This window comes from Peromyscus eremicus, unplaced genomic scaffold, assembly GCF_949786415.1.
Source record: "Peromyscus eremicus unplaced genomic scaffold, PerEre_H2_v1 PerEre#2#chr22_unloc_1, whole genome shotgun sequence".
In the NCBI taxonomy this organism is placed as follows: Eukaryota; Metazoa; Chordata; class Mammalia; order Rodentia; family Cricetidae; genus Peromyscus; species Peromyscus eremicus.
Genome location: NW_026734286.1, coordinates 6,482,368 through 6,505,671, shown reverse-complemented (window position 1 = coordinate 6,505,671; position 23,304 = coordinate 6,482,368). Strand labels below are relative to the sequence as shown.

The 23,304-nt window shown below is 59.2% G+C and overlaps 1 protein-coding gene across 1 annotated transcript in view; it reads right to left on the bottom strand.

Moving 5' to 3' along the window:
* Window positions 1-626: 626 nt before the first annotated feature.
* Window positions 627-23,304, bottom strand: part of Ptprs (protein tyrosine phosphatase receptor type S) — a 47,786-nt gene continuing 25,108 nt past the window's right edge. The window contains 27 exon segments of the mRNA XM_059252094.1: window positions 627-991; window positions 1,766-1,901; window positions 1,993-2,147; window positions 2,718-2,843; window positions 2,917-3,043; window positions 3,865-4,043; window positions 4,217-4,502; window positions 4,585-4,739; window positions 5,744-5,863; window positions 5,964-6,139; window positions 6,397-6,520; window positions 6,607-6,704; window positions 8,248-8,360; window positions 8,664-8,675; window positions 8,955-9,112; window positions 9,576-9,791; window positions 9,888-9,981; window positions 10,422-10,675; window positions 11,177-11,274; window positions 11,646-12,245; window positions 12,680-12,731; window positions 12,733-12,798; window positions 14,144-14,337; window positions 15,066-15,371; window positions 20,248-20,392; window positions 20,671-20,804; window positions 21,439-22,020. Of these exon segments, the coding sequence (XP_059108077.1) occupies window positions 923-991; window positions 1,766-1,901; window positions 1,993-2,147; window positions 2,718-2,843; window positions 2,917-3,043; window positions 3,865-4,043; window positions 4,217-4,502; window positions 4,585-4,739; window positions 5,744-5,863; window positions 5,964-6,139; window positions 6,397-6,520; window positions 6,607-6,704; window positions 8,248-8,360; window positions 8,664-8,675; window positions 8,955-9,112; window positions 9,576-9,791; window positions 9,888-9,981; window positions 10,422-10,675; window positions 11,177-11,274; window positions 11,646-12,245; window positions 12,680-12,731; window positions 12,733-12,798; window positions 14,144-14,337; window positions 15,066-15,371; window positions 20,248-20,392; window positions 20,671-20,804; window positions 21,439-22,020 (4,775 nt within the window). The 3' untranslated portion in view covers window positions 627-922.

Sequence of the window (23,304 nt, the reverse complement as noted above, 5' to 3'; positions counted from 1 at the left end):
ACAAACCCTTCTTTCTGGGCCCAGTGGTCACCACACCCCCCACCCCCGTCCTGGCCCACCCCCATGGGTGGCATCAAGGACCAGTCCACACTGAGGTCGGACGAATCTTCCTTTAATACAAAGTTGGTTTTTATCTACATACAGGGCAGCAGCGCCCATTGCTTCTGCCCCCAAAACGGCGCAGACAGAGCTGACCCGCTCTGCACTTGCTCCAGGGAGTCAGATGTCCCCAAGTGTCCTGCAGTCCCAGGGACCGGGTCCTCCACGCAGGGCACGGAGGCCACAAGTGGATGAGGATGCTCCTGGTGGCCGGGGCTGGACCAGTGTCCTCGGTGGCCTGTCCCTGCAGTCTGGCCCGAGTGCCCCCCAGCTTCACCCTCCATATCTGATATGTCTGAAGATCGATTTAAAAAAAAAACGAAAAAAAAAAAAAACAAAAAACTAAAAGAAGAACTAAGAGTGTGCCACTCACACGGGGACGAGGGACACGTCACGGGCTCAGTCCCACACTCGCACGTAACTGCCACATGACAAGCTGACTGAAAAAATAGGCCTCCCTCGGAGGCGCACATGGTGATCTTGTTTGTTTTTCAAAGTTTTGACCGGCACGATTTTGTTTCTTCTTAAAAAAATGAGGAAAAAAAATATACACTATTAAAAAAAAAGAAAGAAAATGTTGCCGATAGGCCGGCGGGGAGCCCTGGCGCAGAGCTCGGCCGTGGGGAGCAGAGGCTGCACCCCTTGGCTCTCCACCCCCGCCCCCACCCTGGAACCTCATCTGGAATCAGAAGGGAGTGAGGAATGTGCCGAGTTCGGAAGGCAGCAGCTGGGCCCCTGTGACGCCGGGCTCCTGGTGCCCTGCGGGGCCTGGGTCACATCTGGACACGTGGCGCAGGGTCTGGCGTCGGGCAGGGCCCATGGCTTATGTTGCATAATGATCAAAGCTGCCCAGGTATTCCAGCGCCGCCTGGAAGCAGAACTGGTACTCATCCTGCAGGGCAGAGGGGAAACTGAGGCACCTGTTCCAGGGACTGAGGGTTCCCAAGGCGGCAGCAGAGTCCTCCCCCAGGGCCTGCAGCCTGGTCCTTCCCTGGCCTCTGTTGTGGAATATTACTTTAACTCTGAAGGTGTGTTACATTGTTTCACACTTTAATTATGTAAAGATCCGGTGTTGCTGTTTCACCTCGCCTGCCTGAGGCACCTGATTGGTCTAATACAAAGCTGAACGGCCAATAGCTAAGCAGCAGAGGGATGGGTGGGGCTGGCGGGCAGAGGATAATAAGTAGGAGGAAGAATCTAGGCTAGAGAGGAGAGAAGGGGAAGAGAAGGAAGAGAGGGACATGCCCAGGGCCTGAAGCCTGAGGCGACCAGCAGGCAGCCAGACCGAGAAGGGTCAAGGGAGGGAGGGAGGGACGGAAGGAAGGAAGGAAAGAAAGAGGTAAAAAGCCTGAGGCAAAACAAAGATGAAGAGAAGCAGGTTAAGTTATAAGAGCTAGTGGGACAAGCCTAAGCTAAGGCCGAGCATCATAACGAACAATGAGTCTCTGTGTCAAGATTCGGGAGCTGGTTGGTGGCCCCCCAGAAAAAGCCTGGTATAGGCCTCAGTTTCCCCACCTGTACACAAGTATCACTAGATTCAAGACCTGTGATCCAGAGGCAGACACCTGATCAACCCCAAGCCTGCAGGGCTGTGGAGCTGGGGTGAGGGGATCAGGAGGGAAACTGAGGCTCAGCATGCAGAGGCATCTCGTGCATATTCCCATACCTCCGTCTGCACCATGGCGGGCCTCTGGGTCCGAAGCACCTTCACCGTCTGGAAAATGTCCACCACGCCCTCGTAGCGCATCCGCTCTAGCACGATGCTCAGGGTGATGAACACGCCTGTCCTGCCCACTCCAGCGCTGCAGGGGGGAGGGGGCGGTCACACGGGCTCCCGGCGCCTCCCCACGCCCGCGCCCCTGCTACCTGTCGGAGTCCCTCTGTGGCGCTCACCTGCAGTGCACCGAGATGGGCCCGTCCTGGCCGAACTGCTCCTTGGTCTTATGAACTTGGCCGATGAAGTCGATGAAGCCCTCGCCTGACTTGGGGGCGCCCTGCTCTGGCCAGTCCGTGAACTGGAACTGTCGAACGGTCCGGGACTGGCCATCCTGGGGCGGGGGACGGACAGGACAGCCTGGTCACAAACCCCTTCCGCCATCTTCTACACGACGAGAGCCTTTGCCATCCAACATCCGAGATGCCACCTTCCGTGGACGCTGGCCGCCCACACGGCTGATTATGGCACAACCCCCAAAGCTGCCGGGGTCAAACCCGGGAATCACCAAAATCCACCCCAGCTCCCAGCGGTGCCAAGGTGCTCCCACCTGCTGGAGACCTCTCCTGAACATGCCTGGCCTCGTCCACCTCACCCCACGTGCACTCGGTGGCTCTTCTTTCACCGAGTGTCCGTCCTCAGCCACTCAGGGCTCAGCCTGGCTGGCACCACCCCCAGGCCCCGGCCTCCATGCTCTCCTGGCACGGGCTGGGGGCCGTGCTCTCTCCCCGACACCTCCCTATCTTATGATGTCTCTCACTGAACCGAGGGCTGGTCGTTGGCCAGCACGCCCCCTTCACCCCTCCTCCTGCCTCAGTCCACAGAGCTGGACTGTCAATCCGGGTGCTGCAGATTCAAACCCAAGTCACCACAAACTTTACCTCCCAGCTGCCCCACCACTCACCCGGGCATCCGTGACCTTGAACTCACGTAGGATGTACTGCGGCATGTTGTACTCTGCCATCGGGTCCACCACGAAGTACTGGTAGCGGGCAGAGCGCTCAGCTGGCCAGTACTGGTGGCATTTCTCCTGTGGGGTGGAGGGCAGGGTCAGTGTCATGGCCCTGCCCGTGACCTTCCTGGCGGGCCCAGTGCACACTCACCCGGCCCATCTCTCGGAGCTTGGTGAGCATTACGACTATGGTGGAGTTGTTTTCCCACAGCGCTCGCCAGAAGTCCTCCGTGGTCTCTGCCAGTGGCCCCTGAGTCGCAATGTAGGCTTTCTGCTGCCTGGGGAGACAGGGCAAGTATGGGGTCAGACACACATCCTCCGTCCACTCTCCAAAGCCATCAGACATGCTCAGTCGGGCCAATACAGAGTTCTCTCACCCAGCCAGGACATCGTCCTCCCAGGAACTAGAGTTATAGGGTGCTAGGGACCAGACTAGGGTCATCTGCAGGAGAAGCCAGCGCTCTAACCACTGAGCCGCCTCTCAGTCCCAGGTCAGACTTTAATTTTAGCTTGGTGTCACTGAGGGAGCTCTGGGCTCTAACTCCCGCAATGGCAAGGCCAGGCGTGGGACCACGGAGGAGTCTCAATGGCCAGAGAGCTTGCTGTGCCTGTGAGGACCCGAGTTCAATCCCTGGTGCTGGGGAGGTGGTGACAGAGCAGCCCTGGGGGGCCGCTGCTCAGCCAGGATGGCGCCTGAGCGAGAACACCCCACAGGCTCAGGTCCCCAACAGGTGGAACTGCTGGGGAAGGATCAGGAGGGGTCACTGAGGCGGGTTTGAGGTTTCAGAGGTCTCTCCCTCTCTCTGCCTCTAATTTGCAGGTAAGATGTGAGCTACTCTTCAGTGCCTTGCCTGCCTGACACCATGATGGCCCCCGCCTGACCCCCCCAAGCCCTGAGCCCCAAACTTTCTTCTGTAAGTCGCCCTGGCGTCTCATCACAGCGACAGGACAGTAGCGAAGGCGGCCAGTCACACCCCCTGGGCAAGTGTCAGGAAAGTCAGCCCAGCTCATCAGACAGGGAAAGGCGTGCATGCAGGCTCCTCCCCCAACCCAACAACAGGCTGAGGATGGAGGGGCCCCGAAGGCGGGACCGATGCACCTGTAGCCATCGATGAAACTGGCATTGATGTAGTCCGAGCCCTCAACTCCACGGATGGGCTGCAGGCAGACTCGTGAGCTCTCATACGGCAGGATGTTCACCAGGCGGTTCTTGAACTTGTTGCAAGGCAGGCTGGCGGTGATGAAGCGGGAAGTGTGCGCCTTGGAGCTGGCGAGCCTCTGTGGGTGAGGGGTGGGCTGGTCAGGCACAGGGAGAGCCCCGACCCCCGTCACATCCATTTCATAGGTGAATGTGGAGGTCAGAGGACCACTTGAGGGAGTCAGTTCTCGCGTCCACCCGTGGGTCCTGGGGCTCACACACAGGTTGCCGGACTTGGGCTACAAGTGGTCACCTTGAACTCCAGCTCCATGCCCGTGACGTGCTCGCCAGGCTCCACCTGGGCCAGCTTCTGGATGTAGGTATAGAGGCTGCGTGCGGGGACCTCGGTATTGCCACAGCCCACAGCCTCCAGCAGGGCCTCGTGAATGAAGCTGTACTGATCTTCCGTCTGCACCATGTAGTTCCGCTGCGAGCGCATGAGCGTCACGTGTCCGTACACGTCCACCGTCTTCTCAGTCTTAATTCGCTCCAGCATGGCATCGATGACAATGAAGCAGCCAGTGCGGCCCACGCCCGCGCTGTGGGGGCAGACACTACAGTCAGGACACAGGACGGGGGACAGGCCAGGACGGGGACAAGACGGGACTGCGCTGTGCGCACCTGCAGTGGACCACGATGGGGCCAGCGTCGGGCGGGTTACAGGTCTTGACTCTGCGCAGGAATGCCAGGAAGGGTGTGGGGTATTCGGGCACCCCATGGTCCGGCCACGCCGTGAACTGGAAATGGCGCACCTCACGCTTCTCGCTTGAGCCATTCTGGGGACCAGAGGGACAGCGGCTGTCACTGTGGGCTGAGTGCACTCCAGAACACCTCAGTCCACTCTTCCCTGGTTTAGGGGCTTTTACAGGGCGTCTGTCACCCACTGTGCCCACACTGCACTGACCACAGCCTGGGGTCACTCAGCTCCCCTCCCCCACCTTCCTTCCCTTCCCCCAACATGCACCAGCCCAGTGCTCACTCAGGAGTCACCCACCCTGCTCCCGGGGCCTGCAGCTCCCCTGAGCGTGGCCCTCCCATCTCCCCCTCCCTCAGAGTCAAAGCAGGTCCATGTCCTCCCTGCAGCTCGGCCCTGCCCGGCCCTGCCCACCCCCTCCTGCCCTCCACACTCCTCCAGTGCTGGGCTCCATCCTCTATCAGGCCTGGGATGCCCAGGCCTCCTATGGCCCCTCCCATGGCTATTCCTTCCCGTGCTCCACCAACGGTCACACCCATCACGCGGTGGAAGGACACTTGTGTGCTTGGCCCTACTGTCATGGGCGGCTCAGGTCAGCACGCTTACACGTGTGACTCAGCTCACAAGCTCCTTCCTGCCCACGTGGTCACTCAACCTGGTGGCAGGTAGTGTCATGGGCTCTAGGCACCTTAACCCCAACAAACACGAAGTAGATTGCACCCTGTCAGAACAACTGGACCGAACAGATTTGGCTACACACCAAGAGCAGACATCATTACGATGTGCACAGCAGACAGACAACCGTGTCCCTCCCCGGCAGGACAGGGCCCCTGGGTGACAGAACCCAGTCAGTTCAGGAGCAGGCGGGACCACATTAGAGAGACATGGCTAAGGACGGCTGGGTGGTAGACCCTACACACGGCAGCCAGGGCACGCCACGCTGCCAGGCCAGGCATCTGGGCTGGCCTTGTCCCGCTGTGGCTGCTCACACTGGGGATGTCCACTGCTCACGTGGGCTTACAGGAGTGTTGACGGTCTGGGACACACTCATCTTTCTGTGGAATGCCTCCCCTACCCAGGCCACACCTTGTGCAGGGAAAATGTCCTGATGCAGAAAGTGGCCAGCTCCATGGTGTCCAGCAGGGTGACCTGGATGAAGCCGTAAGTCTCCGTACCGCGGTTAGGCCAATACTGGTCACACTTGATCTGCGTCAAGATGAGTAGGGGGTGAGTTTAGGAAGGTCGGCCAGGGCCTTGGGAGCTGTGGGGCAGGCGCTGGGCCAGGCTGCCTGCGGCGCCGCCTCACCCGTGATTTCTCCTCCAGCCGCGTCATCATGACGACAGTGGCTGACCGCTGCTCCCACACCATCCTCCAGAAGTCCCCAAAGGTCTCGGGCAGGGGCCCCTGTGTGGCGATGTACGCGTTCTGCCGACGGTAGCCGTCCACATAGTTGGCGTTGATGTAATCACTACCCACGATGCCTGCAGCCGGGCAGGGTGCCAGGGACAGCTTTGTGGGGGCTGCCCACCTCGCCCTCTCCATCCCCAACGCACACACTGTGGCCGCTGTGGGATGGCCCTCTGTGGCTCTGCTCTGCTGCCCTGCAGCTCTCTCCACGGGGCCCACAGTGGAGCCAGTCGCTCCGTTTCCCACACATCTGTCGCTACGGCACTCCTGCCCCAAACCGTGACAACCCAGGGCAGACAGGCTGACGCAGGCCAGGCAGACGCCCCCCTACCTTCGAGGGGCTGAAGGATGACTCGAGAGTGGTCGTAGGCGATGACGTTAGCATAGCGGTTCTTGGGCTTGTTGGCCTCCAGGTTTGAATGTTCCCATGTGAACTGCTGCCCGGGGTCGATGGACTACAGGGGAGGGCGGGCTCAGGTATGGCAGGGCCGGGGTGCTGGGGCATCAGGTCAGGCCAGGCCCTGTAGTGACCCCAGCTTACCTCGTATTCCTGTGAGAGCTTCAGACTGTCATTGGCTTTGAGTCTCTCCGTGTGCTCTGCCATGTCTGCGATGGGGATGGGTGGGTGGCTGAGCATGCCTGTTGGGAGATGAGTGGGTCGTGGGATCAGTGGGCGCAGGCCCGGAGGGCGCAGGCACTGTGGTTAGAGGACAGGTGGGCAGGCCTGGGTGGTGTCCCCACTGCCCACTAGAGGACGAGGCCTGTGATGTCCCGGTCCCTGCACTGCCCGGGACTCCAAGGTCTTGTGGCAGAGACGAGAAGTAGACGCAGCTGCTGCAGTTCAGAACCATGGCGCCTGGGGTGCTGCCCTTCCCAAGACCAAAGGGCAAACAAGTCCTCCAGATGGGCACAGTGCGTGCTATGTGTGGTGTGATGGGCTGTCCCCAGTTTCCACGTGTCCTGAAGGTGGCTGGGGTCTCACGTCCTGGTGTGGAGATCCACTGGACTCCAATCTGCATCCCAGGCCCCGCCAACAGTGTTAGCCCGGAGCCTGCAGGGTGGTGGGCACCCCCAGCTCATCTGACACCCCGAGAGGCCCCTCAGTCCCTCGTGGCTGCCTGTCATCCAGCTGGGCGCAGTCACACCAGCCAGCCCAGGGCAGGGGAACCAGGTCCTGCCCTGTGAGGTGCCAAGGCCAGGCGGGCAGTGGGCAGCACAGAGCAGACCCACCGACAGGCGCCAGGACAGGGAAAGCAACAAAGGGAAACATGAGAGGAAGTGGGGACAGGGATGAGGGCCCAAGAGACACCCCAGCTGAGGCCCAAGCTTGCAGAGACAGCAGACAACAAATTCACCACGGGGAGGAGGCCATGGCAGCAGCTGCCTGTGGGGACTCACGGCGACAAGAGGCCAGAGCTCTTCTTTAGCTCCGACTCTGAGATCTCAAAAGCTCAGGCTCATCTGGCTCTGTACCCCTCCCTCACACCGACCTGGCTGGGGGTCCCTACAGAGCAGGGACCCGGGAGACGGTAGATGCCACGGGGTAGAGGACACATGGACCATGCCAGGAGCTTTCGGGAAGATGAGTTATCTGTTAAATGCTGGTGATTCTCACTAGAGTGTGAATGTCTGCTATGAACTAGTTCAGAACTGGACCTTGGGGTGACACGAGACTCCGGGCAATTGGGAGAACACAGCTGTCAGCCAGACTCAAACTCAAAACCCTCGCTGGCTGGGGCTAGTGATGGGGTGGTGGGTGGAGCGAGCGAGAGAGAGAGCGAGAGTGAGAGAATGCACAGAGAGGTGACACAGAAGTCCCAGGGTGCACCGCAGGGCAGTGGCGTCGGTTAGACAGGAGGCGGTCTGCTCAGTGAGAAGCAGCTGGTGGTGGGGCCGGGGCAAGTCTGCAGCCACAGAGGAAGCTCCGGCCACGGCAGGTGTGCAGACCCCTCCCAAGGCTGGCGTGGAAGACAGCCAGGATGACTCTCGAAACCCTACCCCCGAGGGCCATTGTGGGGTACAAAGCCACTGCCCTCCTGCCTGATCGTTTTGTCTTGACTTTCCAGGCTGCTACAGTACCAGCCTCACTTGGCGATCATGACCCAACTTGTTCAGGGGGTACAGGGGGCCCCGGCACAGCACCCTCTCCCCAGCTGCCTCTGGCCCCAGGGTCAGCACACACCTGGCGTCTGGAAGTTGATACGCCTCATTTCCACAGGGTCCTTGGGGTGATGGGGGGCGAGGTCAGCGTTGTTTAGCAGGCATTTGGTGCGGGGCTCGGAGTCCTTGCGTTTACTTTGAGGAGAGCGAGGGGGACAGATGGCCCAGTGTCAACACATGCCCCGCGCACAGAGTGCACACTCAGGGATGTGTGACCCAGGCAAGGAAGGGGCCATTTACACTGAACACTAATTTTATGGAGCCTTGATCCCAAACTGAGCCTCAATCTTGGCGTAGCCAAGCCCCAAATCCAGACAGAGGCTCAATCCCAGATGAACCCCGATTCTAGCTGGGGCCTAAGTCAGGACTGAGCCCTGATCCCAGGCCTCGCTCTGAGCCCAGCTCCACCCACCACCATCCTCCTCAGACAGTCCTCACCTGTCGGGTTTGCTGTCCACAGGCGGATGCAGGTGAGAGGAGAGGAGAGAACATCAGTGAGGCTGCGGGTCAGGCAGCGCCCCCGGCTCCGTGACCCTGCCGACCCCCAGTCCCTGGCAAGTGGGGCTGGCTGTTCTCGTCTGGACCCCACTCCGAGGAGGCTCCCCACAGCTTTCTCTGGGGAAGGTGTGGCGGGCGGGCGGTCCCTCACCCAAGCGGCTACACACCCCACACGGCCACGCCCCTCGTGCTGCCGGCCTCCCATCCCCCACCTCTGGCCGCAGGGCTCACTTCTTGTACAGCAGGATGGCGATCACGATGCAGATGATGAAGACCACGGCCAGCACGGGCCCGATCACCCAGATGAGCCCTTCCTCGCCATCCACGATGGGCTGGGGGTCTGGGTTGTCCAGCTGGAAGGGGTCTGAGAAAGGACTGGCTGCAAACGTCTGCAGGGGAGTGGCAGGGGAGGGGCTGCCATCAGTGCTGGCCACAAACTGATCCCTGACCCCTGACCCCTGACCCTCAGCCTGTCTGCCACCTTCTGCCTCCCTGACTCTCTCTGCTGCCGCCACTTTCCAGGCTTCCCTGGAGCACACGAATGATGGGCACCTTTTCTGCTGTGCTCCTACTCACCTTCAAAGACCCTGCTCCACTGTCCTTCCCTCCAAAGGACGAGCCCTCGGGACCCCTCTGCCTCAGTCCCTCCCTCTGCCCAGGCCTGACCAATTGGGAGCTGACGAGGTCTCTGCTTGGCCTCGGGGATCAGCGGGCCAACCTCACTGAGAGGTCCCATCAGCTCAGGGGGTGACGGGGCCGAGCCCCAGGGCCTCTGTGCCTCCACCTCCACACCTACTTCCACGCCGGTGACGAGGCCCGACTGGGGAGCGGGCGGCACGACGGAGGACTCACAGGCTCGTTCTTCTGCAGCACGGCGAGCACAAAGAGGACGTAGCGGTGGCCTGGCTCCAAGCCGCGGTTGTCAAAGCCGCCATACTGTTTCTGGTTGCCAGGATGGAAGACAGCGGGCAGGATGGAGAAGCGGGCGGCGATGTAGGGCCGGGGTACCTCCAGCTGGCGTGAGTGACGCAGGCTGCGTCTCTGCAGCCGGGAGATGTCCTGGATGAGCTGTGGAGACAGTGGCATGGTGGCCCAGGGCTCCTGGGGGCACCACAGCCTGGCTGTGCGCAGGCCTGGGGGTGGGGAGTGGGGTGTTGGCCTTACCTCCTCCAGATCCATGTCCTCGGGACTACCCAGCAGGATTGGGAACTGGCCACCACGAGACTTGCGCAGTGGGACCATCACGATGAAGTAGTTCCTGTGGAGGGAGCTTCGATGGTACCTGTCCCCAGCCCACACAGCACCCACAACTCCACATCCCAGTTCTTGGCTACATGCCCTCTGCTAACTTCATGGTGTTCTAGCTCTTCAACCCCTGTGTCTCCCTCAAAGCCCAAGTTTCAGCGTCCATATACTCTTACACCCTTTCCCTGCTCCCAGGCAGCCTCTAGTTCTTCATTGGGGACTAATAACCGCCCCCCTCCGCCCAGCCTGGAAGCACAGAATCAAATCCTTGCAGAGGGTCTAAGGTGCCCAATGAAAAGTCAGGCTTTGTGGGGACCGTCCATGAGGTAGGCTCCTTGACCCTTATCATCTCAGTGAGTGAGGAAATGGAGGTAGAGACGTGCACGGGCCTGACTCAGTCACACAATGGGCTGACAGCTAAGGGTAGGGTCACGAGGGAAAGGGTGGGCGTACTGGACGGTCACAGGACTCTGGCCATCAGGCAGGTAGACCACGATGAAGCCGTCATTGTCGGGCTTCGGGGCGACACTCGGTTTGCCACTGAGCATGTTGAAGGCGGTCCTGGCAGTGACGGTCTGCTGCAGGCCGCCCAAGCTGCTGCCACGGTTGGTGAGCACAAAGTTATAGAAGGTGTGCGGCTTGAGGTGTGTGATCAGCTTCTTGGTGGTACGGCCGTCCACGTCCAGTGTGAGCCCGTTGTACTGGATCTGTGGGCGGAGCTGGCTCAGCGAGGGGGTGGTGCTTGGAGCTTGTTGACCCCAGCAGAGCCGCGACCCCAGAATGCTCAGAATGAGCTCAGGCTGCTCATCCTCGGGACTGATCTTGACTGTGCTCCAGTCCTAGACTCAACTTCAGGTCTAACCTAAGCCTTGATCCCTGGCCGACCTTCAACCTCGGCTAAGCCCTGAAGCCAGCCTGAGGACCAACCCGATTGTTCCAGGCCGTCAGCCCCAATCCTGGTTTCAGGTGGAGCCCCCAGCTGAGTATCAGTCTGGACTGAGCCTCAATCCCAGGCAGAGGCCCAACATTGACCGACCATCTTCGGTCCCAGGCTCTTCCTTGACCCCAAACTGCGCCTCAATCTCAAACTAAACGGTGATTCCTGACTGATCCTAGACCGAGTGTCACTGAATCCCGACCTTAGTTGGCCTTGACTGCTGATGCCAGCCGGAGCCTGGATCTCTGTGGCCCCGCCGTGGCTGCGGTACCTTATAGGGCGTGGGCGAGTTGTAGTTGTCAGGAAACTCCCAGCTCAGCAGCACCGACGTCTTCATGATCATCTTCACCTTGAAGTTCTTGGGGGAGACTGCAGGCGGCGGCAAGCGGAGAAGAGAGAAAAGAGAGGCCCAGTGAGCGCCAGCGAGGGCTGAGGGGCGCGTGGGGCGGCCCCTGTCGTCCCTGCGGTCCGCTGTGCCCTCGGCCTTCCTGCCTGGCCCGGCCCTGCCTGCCCTGTCCCCAGTGCCTGCTGCTGCAGAGATGGTGCTGCTGCTGCTGCTGCTGCTGCTGCTGCGGAGAGAAGCGGGAGGGGCGTGGCCGCCGGGGGCGTGGCTGCCATAGGCGTGGCCGCCGAGCCGCATCCCACCTGTGCAGACCGGAGCCTCCGGCGCCTGGGCTGAGTCCGCGGAGGCCGAGACTTACCTGCGGGGAGGAGCGGGCCGGGACCGGGGCGGCGCCTACCTGGGTCCCGCGCGAGCCTGTAGCGCAGCGGGGGTGAGAAGGGGCCTGGGCCGCGGCGCGTGTGCGCGCGCACACGCAGCTCGTAGGCCGTCTCCGGCCGCAGCCCTTGCAGCGTGAGCGCCGTCTCGGCCCCCGGCTCGGCCGCAGCCGCCAGCTCCGTCTCGGTCGCGGGCCCCGGGGCGCCGGCCTCCCGCACGGACACCGTGTACTTGATGATAGCGCCGTTGCGCTCGGCGGGCACGGGCGGCAGCCAGCGCAGCAGCACGGAGCCTGCGGACGCGTTGCCCGCGGCGCCCAGGATCTGTGGGAAGCCTCGCGGGGCGTCCTCGGGGATGCTCAGTGCCGCCGCCGCCTCCTCGCCCAGCCCCGCGCGACCGCGCGCCGCCAGCCGGAACACGTAGGTGGCGCCCTTGTGCGCAGGCGCTGCGAACCGCCGCTCCCACGCCGCTAACTCCAGCGTGGCCGGGGCCGTGTCTTCACGCCCGAACTGCAGGCGGTAGCCCAGCACAGGGTCCTCGGCCACGTCCGCGGGGGGTTCCCAGCGCGCCAGCAGGCTGCCCTCGGGGGTCTGCTGCACCGACAGGGTGGGGCGGCCCAGCACTGCAGGGGGAGACAGACGGTCAGCTGCCCAGCGGCCAGAGCCAGCCCATCACTCAGCACCTTCACCCTTGACCACGCCCCCAGCTCCTCACTAGGGGGGTCCAGGCAAGGCCCCACCTTCACCATGCCTCTAGCCCTCAAGGTCTAGTTTTTACAGGTGCTCTTTAGGAAGGACTTCTTTTAAGTTAAGGCTCGGATTCCGGGGGGGGGGAGTGGTGCATGAGAACATCTTTGGGGCATGCACTGGAAGCCTGACTCCCACATTGCAGCGGAGAGGCGGCCATGAGTAGTGTCCGGGCAGAGATGAACACTGGTTAGCAGTGTCTGGAACCTGGAACCTCTGAGAAGCGGCCCATGCCTTTCCTCTCTTGGGCCCACCAGTCTGGTGCATCTTTCACTACATAGGCTTGAGAATGCAGTGGGTAGTCTCGTACCTGCTCCCTTGGTCACCACCACCTTCGGCTTGCTGCGAGCGCCATCGCCTTTTCATGGTGTATGCGGCTACTGTGATAGAGTAAGCAGTCTCAGGCTGTAGGTCCGTGATCACCATTTCCTGTGGATGCCGACGGGGAGGGGGGTCAGCAATGGGGCAGGCTCTGCCCACCCTCTCCCCTTACACAAAGGGGAGACAGATGCCCGAGTTCACAGGCAGACATGCTGGTGAGCGCGTGCACAGGCCACAGCATGCAGTGCCCACACTCCGGCCAACACACACCCTGAGCCATGCTGTCACCACCAGGTCCCCAGCGCCTATTCTCATGGCGGCAGCCACCAGAGTACTGTGAACCGCCATCCCTCTGCCCGAGGCCCCACAGCCCACCAGGCCCTGCTCCCCACCCCCTCTTTCCCTCAGCTCCTCGAACATCCCAGGCCCCGTCCTGCCCCAGGGCCTTCGCATGGCTTGGCCTCCCTCTGAGCCCCCTGGATTATTAGAGATGCCCACAACCAACTTGAGAAATTCCAGTTACACTATCTGGAATTTTGAAAGCCAGTTATGAAACACAGCATCAAATGCTAAGACACAAACTATAAACTTAAAGTCGACACAGGAGGCAGAGGCCGGCTGCAGAGGTGCGGACGAAGGCCTGCGTCAGAAACAACCCCCCAGCAGCAAGCCTCGCCCTGTGCGGACCACCCCGTGACAGTGATGCCACGCTGGGGTGCAGTTTGTTCATACATCGGGTCCTGCTGCGCTCTGACATACCCCCTTCCTGGGGACTCTGGGCAGCCTTGGTCACCACCCCATCCTGAGCCCACAGCAGTCTGTCAACTCTACAGTGGTGACTGACAGGTCTTGCACACAAGATGTGCACATGTGCGGTGTGCTCTCTTGCACGTGTGTGTGCAGGTACGCACACACACACACACACACACACACACACACACACGGCATGCCTGGCAGCTGAGTCCTCAGGAGCACAGGAGTGGGGAGGGGACAGAAACACAGGCAGGGAGGACGGAGGGCCTCCCCTGGGGCCCAACCAGGTCAGTGGCAACTTTAGACCTTATGCAGAGCCCTTGCCTCCTGTCAACTGGACTGAGAGCAGCCCAGAGACAGGCAGTGCCTTGCCTGAGGACACACAGCAATTCTGCTCTGGAGCCACCTTTGACTGCTCTGGTGTGGCAGCCTGACAGCTGTCCTTCCCCATCCTGGGTCCATCAGAAGCTACAGAGGTCGTGTGGAGGACACAGGGGAGGAGACCTGGGGACCACACAGTGCGGACAGCAGGATGGACCCGGAGACTACTTACGTATTCGGCAGTGTCGTCCATCTCCCACTGAGCGGGAGGCGGTGGCACAGGAGAGAGGAGGCATGTGAGAGGGGGCCAGCAGCAGAGTGGGGAGCAGAGAGGAGACAGTGCCCAGGTACCCCTGCCACCCCAGCCGTGCCCGCCCACCTGGGCATCTGCCAGCATGATGTCCTTGATGCGCGGTGGCCCGCGGGCCTCGGCACCTTCCATGCGTACATAGTGGACCTGGTAGCCGCGGATCTGCCCATGCTGCCGGCCGGGCGTGGGCGAGCGCCACAGCACTCGGATGGCCGTGGCGTTGAGCGCCTCCGCCTCCACCTTCCGCGGGGGCGCGCTGGGCACTGGCGGGCAGGAGGGGGGCGGCGGGGCTGTTACCGGGGCGCCAGGCCCTGCCCCAGGCCAGGATACTGGGCAGCTGCTGGCCCGGGAGGGCATGGCCCCCTCCAACCCCTACGTTCCCAGGACCTTCTGCTGTACAACACAAGGACCCACCGCGGTCCCCTCTCCAAGGCCCCACTCTTAGTACTTGTCACCCTCTGAACGGATACACATCTCTGCAGGCTACAGATAGGGAACTGAGGCCTGGAAAACGGAATCCGGGATCCCAGGTGATCACAACGCTGGGACACACTATGCAGTCAGTCCAGAAGCATCGCCCCTAGCCTGCTAGGCTGGGATCTTTTTTCCCCGTTTGTCGTCAGGCCCAAACGCTCCCTCCCCGCACAGACAGTGCTGGTCCCACGACGCTCGGCACCTAGCTTGTAGCTCACACTAGCCTGTCACGTGGCTTTCCCGCTTCAAGCTACCTGGACTCTTAACAGGCCACCGTGGGTGTATGTTGGTGAAGGTGGCCGCAGCCTCCAGGCAGGATGATGCAGGGCCACCGAGAGTCTAAAACTCGGGTTAAGGAGGCCACCTCGGAGGCGGCCCCTGGGATGGAGGGCGCCCCGGGCTCAGGCCACCTGTGGCGAGGCCCCCGGAGGTACAGCTCTCCTGGCTTCCTGGTTCCCGCTCTGACCCCAGCCCGTGGGCGGGCGCAGCCCTGGGTCCGGCCGGGGCCGGTGCTTACCGTCTTCGTCGGTGCGGACGACCACGGGCGAGCTCTCGGGCCCTGGTCCCACCTCTGTGTAAGCCACGGCGGTGACACGGTACTCCGTCCATTTCTCCAAAGCTTCCAGAAGGATCTGAGTGGTGGTCGGGGGTATGTTGTTCACCTCCTTGGGGTCCGGGTCCTCTGAGCCCAGCGGTCGGTAGCGGACGCTGTAGCCCACCAGGGCCCCGTTGTGAGTTTCTGGCGGTGGCGGGCGCCAACTTACCAATATGGCCGTGGAGCGCAAGCTGGTGCACTTAACGTCTTGAGGGGGGGCTGACGGTTCTATTGGGAAGAGCGTGGGGGCGGGGAGGTGGGATGGGCAGGGAGGGCAGGGACAGAAGATGGGAAAGAGAAAATAAAAAGATGATAACAAAACAGAACGAACCAAAGAGAAATCGAACCCAAAAGAAGCGGGTGTCAATCAAAGGTGAGATGGGTAGTGGGCGGGGCCGGGAGGGCTGGCCAAGAACTGCTGCACTAGCTGTGGGAAGGTGACTGCCAGGTGCACAGTAGGTCTCCAGCGGGAGACATGGGTGGTGGTGAAGGCTCTCGCCACTGGGCTCCACTACATGCCTGAGACCTACTGTGTGTCATCAGATACCTACTGGGTGTCATGAATGTAACACATGCTTCATAGGATAGAGAAAGCAGTTACTGAGCACCTACTCTGTGTATGGCGCCACAACAAAGGAAACCACAAGAGAAGCCTCACATACTAAGGACCTACTGTGTACCAGTTACTTGCCACAGACTTTACATAATAGGAAAATCATTTTTCCAGACTCCTACTATGTGCCTGGCACCACAAGGGGAATCATACTAGACACCTACTGTTTGCTAGGACACTTCTCATGCCCTTCAGAGAATGGCAGAAGCCTGTCTCTTGAATACCTAGTACGGGCCAAGCACGTGCAGGGAACTCCATATAATAATACACAAAGGGATGTACTTAGCCGGGCACCTGCTACGTGCCAGGCACCATGACAAGGACTACAATTGAAGCTCCAACAACTGAGTACCTACTATGTTCCAGGTACCCCATAAGGGCTTCTAAGAATGGGAGCAAAATCACCTACTACCTCCATGCCTACTATGTGCTGGGTACCATGCCAAGGGGGGAGAAGGTACATATTATGTGCAAGGTGTCTGACAAGGGCTTCATAGAGTAAGACGTGCTGTATTGACGGTCTACTATGTGCTGGGTACTGGCCAAGGGGATCAGCAATCAGATAGCAAGGTCCTACTGTGGTCAAGATATCACACCAAGGCGTCTTAGACAACAGCAGATTTACTTATTCCTTGAACACCTACTGCATGCCTTGCATGGTGCTGAAGTATTTTAGGGTTAAAAAAATACAGTGTTTAAATATTCTTAGGTTTCATCTATTACTTGAGCCCTGAGGCCATCCCAACAGCCAACTCCAGACACCACTGTCCTCTTGGTCTTGCTCAAAAATGGGTGTCCTGAGCACCTAATGTGTGCCTGGTTACATGCCAGGTGCTTTTCAAAGTAATAACAGAGATGCTGAACATATCCTATGAGACATGTACTACGTGCTGGGCACTGGGCCAAGTCCCTGAATATCAAACACCCATTGTGTGCCAGGGTACCAGGCCAGCAGCCCTTACATGGTAAGCACTTACCTAGGTGGTAGGTATTATGCATTGGTTATACATCAGAAAGTCAGACTGCAAAAGGTAAATCACCTACTGTGTACCAGTACTGTGCTAGGGTCTCTACTGAAAAGAAGGCTCCATACTTTATTCACCCACTGTGTGTGAGGCCCTGGACCATGGACTCTGTAGAATATCAAGAACTCTTACATATTAAGCACCTACTGTGAGCTGGGCACTGAGCTAATATATCAAATACCTAGTGTGCCAAGCACTGGGCTAGTAATATCCATACATTAAACACTTACTGTATGCTAGGCACTGACTGGGCTAACAGTGACCACATATTAAATTCCTACTATGTGTCATTATTATGCCAGAGGCTTTACTGAGAAACAAGAACAATCTACACATGTTAAATACCTACTATGTGGGCACTGGACTAACAGCTCATACAAATTAAACACCCACTGTATGCCAGACATTGGAGTAATTGTCTCCATATATTAGATGCCTACTATGTGTCAGACACTGGGCTATTATACCCTGTGAAACATTAGGAGCTCTCATCTATTAGGCACCTACTGTGTGTCAGGTACTATTAGGAACTTTAGCTTAAGCACCTATGGTGTGCCAGTCCAGGTGGTAGGGACTTTATTAAATTGAGTTCTAGCGTCCACATATGAAGCACCTACTGTGTGTCAGGTGTCATGATCTCACACTAGAATGGTCGCAGCGCCAGGATCTTGGCAGGAACTGTTCTGAGCAAACCCTCAGCCACAAAGTCCCTTTTCAGACTAACAAGGTACAGATGTGAGCACCTGCTGTGTGCCAAACACCAAGCCAACTTCCTTACAGCAAGTGGGCCTAAGTGCTTACTGTATACAAAGAGGCTTGTAGAACTGTCAGAGCCCTATGTGCTAGGGACCTACTATGCATCCAGCATCAGATTTAGCTGTTCTCCAATGGTCGATGGCTTTCATTTTGATTATGTCCTGATTTGTATTTAAACTTCAGATAACCCTTAAGGAGCATCTACTATCTGTTGGGCAGGACATCAGGACTTTGCTCTCAATGGCGTGCCTACTGTATACATCAAGGGCCCTAGGGGAACATTTGTAGCCCTACTATGGGCCAGAGGCTAAACTGTGGAAATTATTGATAATATATGCCATGTACCTACTGTGCACCCAGCACCCCATGCCTTTTGGGGGCTTGAAATGGGTCCTGACATTGGCTCTCTGTGGCCTGGTCTGCTGGACATAGGGGGGGGCTCCTACACAGGACCCACAGACACTCAGTCATCACTCCTGAACCCTGCCTCAGGCCACAGACAGGAAACCCAGCTCCAAAGCCCACTGATCTGGCTGCTGGGATTGGCTGTACACCTACTAGGTGTCAGACTCCACTCTGAATTAGCTCTGAATCCTCCTGGAAACCCAGGGGCAGATCTCATTTTGCAGGCAGTGAAACCGTCTCAGAAAGAGCAGGTACCGACTCAGAGCCCATACACACAGCAGGCTCAGATTCAGGCTCAGCTGTCAGTTATGGTGGTCTGGCCTTGAGCCTGTGCAGGTGGCAGGTAGGTGGCTCACGGACCTGCAGGCACTCTGCTCTGGCTCGCTGGGCGGGTCACCTGCCATACCTAAGTCCGGCATCTAGTCAGTGACGCTGCGTGCATCCCTGACCTTCCAGGCTAGGACCTAGAGTCAACCACAGCTTCGTCCTCAAAGACGGTGGCTGCTGTGGGCCCGGGAATGACCTCCAGCTCCCCTTCCTCAACACTGGACAGTAGCCATGGGATGGAGTAGGGTCCATTTCTTGACCAGTCACCCCAATCCAAAGTGCCCGGGGTGGGGGGGTGGGAAGTCAAGCAGGGATGATGGAAACAAAATAAGCCACTGGGGGATGTGCTGGAAGGGTGCTTCCGCTGCGAACAGGAGGAAGATAAGGTGATAAAACCAAACCGAAATAATAAAATAAGAAGTGAGGGTGATGGTGGCGATGATGGAAAAAATCATAAAAGAAAGACAGACAGACAGACAGACGCCTCGCAGAGACGCCTGGTCTTTACCTACCTTCCACTTCTTCAAGCGCTAACTTAACAGACTTTCTTACGAGAGGGAATGGCGCCGGGAACAAGGCTATGAGCTCTTGGTGGCCCGTGGCCGGGAGAGCCACTCTGCAGCTCCCGGCTGGCGGGGAACGGCGGGGTCTGGGGACACCTGCAGTGGCCAGCAGGCAGACCTGCACCTACCCTTGACAGGGCCTAATGAGCCCACAGCCCCGGGGACACGCCTGGCCCTGGGTCTTGGGGTGAGAAGTGGGGAGCTTGCTCCCCCACTCCCTGTCCTGGGCCGCCCTGGACCGCACATGGCTGGGCCGAAGACGCTTTCTGGGTGACCTCGGAGGTCACGACCTTCACAATCCAGCCCAACCTGCATGGTGTCTCAGGAGGGGACATGTGCTTGTATGGTATCCAGTCGGGGTTCTTTGGAGGTTCCTCTGGGCCACGTGTGTGGCCCAGGGCAGACAGGGGACACGCAGGGTGGGCTGTGTTTGTGAGTCGCTTGAGACCGGCTGATACTCACCTGTGGGCCACCTCTACCGGCCGCTCGGTGGCTCCAGGCCACAGGCCACCCTCACTGACCTCCACCTGGCAATCACCACCTCAGAGCCACCTGGGGCTCAGCGAGGGGGTGGGGGGGCAGGCTGGCAGGGGGACCGGGTCTCCGTGGCCCATGCCCTCAGAGAAACCCTGGCCCAAGTCTACATCACCCTTGAGGGACCCGAGACCCACGTGTACACACATGGGGGTGAGGGACACCGCAGTGCAGAAGCTTCTGGAACCACATTTGGTGGCCACATGTGACTGGCTGAGGGGGCAGGGGAGGTGCAAGGAACCACCGCGGCAGCCGCTAATGCCGGCCAAGCTGAGCAGAGCAGGCAGGGTGAGGCAGCCCCAAGGGGGCCATGAGGGCTGAGCTGAGTGGTGGGACGGTAGTGGGACATCAGGGCCACCACGTGGCCCAGAGGCAGCAACCTAGTAAGAGGTGACTCGTCCGTGACAGGGGACTGGGCAGGCACAGCAAACTGCTTTAGGGACCCACGACCCTGTATCAGGGCCACACACGCCCCCCCCCAACTGATATGGCTCTGAGCAACTGGGCCACAGGAGACCCTGTCTTGAGGCTTCGAGAGCCATGTCCCCTAAGAGGTGAGAAGAGCTGAGGGGGACCTGATAGTCATCCTGGGCCTTCGGGGATGACAGCCTTGGGGCCCTGTAGGGACATTCTGGGGACAGGATTGGTTCCATGTCCAGGGAGAGTAGGAGGAACCAGTGGCTGAGAGGCCACTCTGTGCTGGTCTCACCTCCATGGGGAGACCCACCCTGCTCTGGGGAAACTGAGGCACGGCAGGCAGACATGGCCAAGGCTGAGGCAGGCCAGGCGGGAGGCACCCCCGCCCCCACCCAGGGGCTCCGGCCATGTCAGTGGCCACTGTGGCCCCCCTCCCCAAGGACAAGGTGCCAAGAGACACGTACTGGCCTGCAGCGTGCGCTGGCGCACGACCGCGGTGAAGGCGCCCAGGCCCTGCGGCGAGCGCGCCGCCAGCCGGAACGCATACTCCGTGTTGGGCTTGAGGTCCTCCACCACAAAGGCCGTGGTTGGGTCAAAGGTGCGGCCCACCTGAGAATGGATGGGGTGGGAGTGGATGGAGGGACGCAGGGGCGGGGGGGGACAGTGATGATGCAGGGAGACACAGAGGTCCATGGGAAGTGGAGGACAGAGAGGGAAGAGACAGAGATGAGGGACACGCGCAGAAGAGAGGCGAGGTGGGCAGAGAGAATGGACAGGAGAGACGGAGAGGCAGGGGTGAGTAAGGAGCCAGTGCTGACCAGAGGCCACGGAGGCCCACGTGGGTTGCCCACCCCAGCTGTCCCCTCCCACCCGCCCAGCCCAGGTACCTCTCGGCCACGGTCGCCCTCCCGGAAGAGCAGTTCATACTTAATGACACTCTCCTGCCTTGGTGCGCTCCACGAGAGCCCGATGCTCGTCTCTGACTTGGCCTCTGCCCGCAGGTTCATGGGCTGGCCAGGCACTGGGGGGAGCACACAGGAGGGAGAGGAAGGTGGGGAAGGCCGGTCTCCACGTGCTACCTGACTCACCAGGGAACTCCAACCCCAAACCAGGATCCCAACACTGCTGCCTGCCCGGCTCAGGATGCTTCCAGAACCAGCCACTGTTTGTACTCTCCTGGGAGTGCCCACGCCCTGGAGTTACCACCCCACCCTTCTCGTCCAGCAGGGAGGAACACTGCTCGGGACTTGCCACCCTTTCTAATTACTGCAAGGAAAGGACAAACGGAAATTTCCTGGGGCTGGGCATTTATTTTCACCCATTCTTTTTATTTTGACAGAGTCTCGCTGTGTAGTCCAGGCTAGCCTGGCATTTGCTGGGTAGACCAGGTTGGCCTCAAACTCCCACAGACCTGCCTGCCTCTGCCCCCTCCCTCAGTGGTGGGGTTCAAGTTGTGCATCACTTATGTCTAGAAAGGGACACACTGTGATGACAGCGTGTGGGGTCTCCTCCCCAGTGACTGGGGGGCGGGGGTTGGCAGTTAGAGATAAACAGATGAGCCGGCCTTCGGGAAGCCGGGCGCTCAGATCCTGTCCTTTTTGACGCTAACACAAAACCCATGGCAGGTGTGTGGGGACCTGCTCCCCAGACCTCACCTCCCTGCTGGGTCTTGACCTGGATGGGGTCTGACAGCGGCCCATCGCCCACTGAGGTAAAGGCGAGCACGCGTACGGTGTAGGTCTCGTCCTCCAGCAGACTGCCCACAGTGGTCAGCAGGCTGTCATCCACATTGTGTTTCTGCCAATTGCCCACCGGGTGCTCGGGCTCCATGGTGTAGTAGACGCGGTAGCCACGGATCAGGCCGTTAGGCTCCACCGGCTCCTCCCACTGCACAATCATGGTGGTAGCGCTGAGCATGCGAGCCTGGACATTCCTGGGAGCGCTGGCCGGGGCCTGCTCGCCTGTGCGGGTCACCACTGACTCGCTGGGCGGACCTTGGCCGATGGAGTTGACAGCCGACACCCAGATCTCATACTCGGAATTGGGGCTCAGGCCCCCGATGCTGTAACGTGTGGTGGTGATGTCCTCTTTGATCTGATACGGTCCATCCTGGCTTTTGGACTTATACTCAATTACGTAGTAGGACACGGGGTCGGGGTTGCCTGAGTCCCATGTGACCGTGATACTGGTGGCGGTGTTTTCCGTCACCACCGGAGTCCCAGGGGCTTTGGGGAGAGCTGCAGGAGGGAGGGAGGATGACTCAAGACCATACACCTATCTGAGCCTCAGTGTCTTCAGCAAACACACAAGCCTAACAACCCACCCATCCCATCTCCTCACTCATGTTTTCAAAGTTGTTTTTTGGTTTTTTGTTTTTTTTGGTTTTTGTTTTTTTTGGTTTTTCGAGACAGGGTTTCTCTGTGTAGCTTTGCACCTTTCCTGGGACTCACTTGGTAGACCAGGCTGGCCTCGAACTCACAGAGATCCGCCTGCCTCTGCCTCCCAGTGCTGGGATTAAAGGCGTGCGCCACCACCGCCCGGCTTTTTTTTTTTTTTTTTGGCAAGGGGGTTTCAAAGTTTTAAGTAAAGCTTTATTAGAGCATAACAACACTGTTGTTAATGGCTGACTTTCACACTACCATGTCAGAGAGGAGTGGACACAGTAGAAACTAAAAGTTAATGTAAGGTTAAAAGATATTTACTTCAAAAAATAAAATTACAGGGCTTCAGGTAGCCCAGGCTAGCCTTGCCCTCACTATGTAGCTGAGGATGGCTTTGCACTGGCCCTCCTGCCCTACCTCCTGAGTGCCAGGGTAGCAGGCATGGGTCACCAGGACAGTATTTGCAGGATATGTCGTGGAGCTTACCTGCCATCTCAGGACTTGAGAGGCTGAGGCAGGAGGATGGTAATTCCAGGCCAGCCTGGGTTCCACAGTAAGACCCTGTCCTGCCCCCAGTCTGTGGAAACAGACATTTACAGAGGAGCGGTGTCCCCCGCTAGGAGCTGAGTGCGGCATTGCCCTTCTCCCTGGGGTTCACTCTTTCAGGAGTTTCACTCCACACTTTGGTCCCCACAATTCTGTCCCTACACAGACGTGGCTCCTGCCCTCCCCTGGCTTTGGCCCACATCATGACACCCACCTGTTTCCCCACCAGCCGGGGTTTATATCCAACTTTTTTTTTTTTTTTTTTTTTGAGCTGAGGACCGAACCCAGGGCCTTGCGCCAAGCGCTCTACCACTAAGCTAAATCCCCAACCTCCCCCCGCTTTTTTTTTTTTTTTTTAAGATTTACTTATTTATTATGTGTAAAGACAGTGTTCTGTCTACATGTATGCCTGCAGGCCAGGGCACCAGATCCCATTACAGATGGTTGTGAGCCACCATGTGGTTGTTGGGAATTGAACTCAGGACCTCTGGAAGAGCAAGCAGTGCTCTTAACCTCTGACCCATCTTTCCAGCCCCCCACCTCTACCCCCAACTATTAGAACTCACACACCACAAGGCCTGGTGGTCACACATT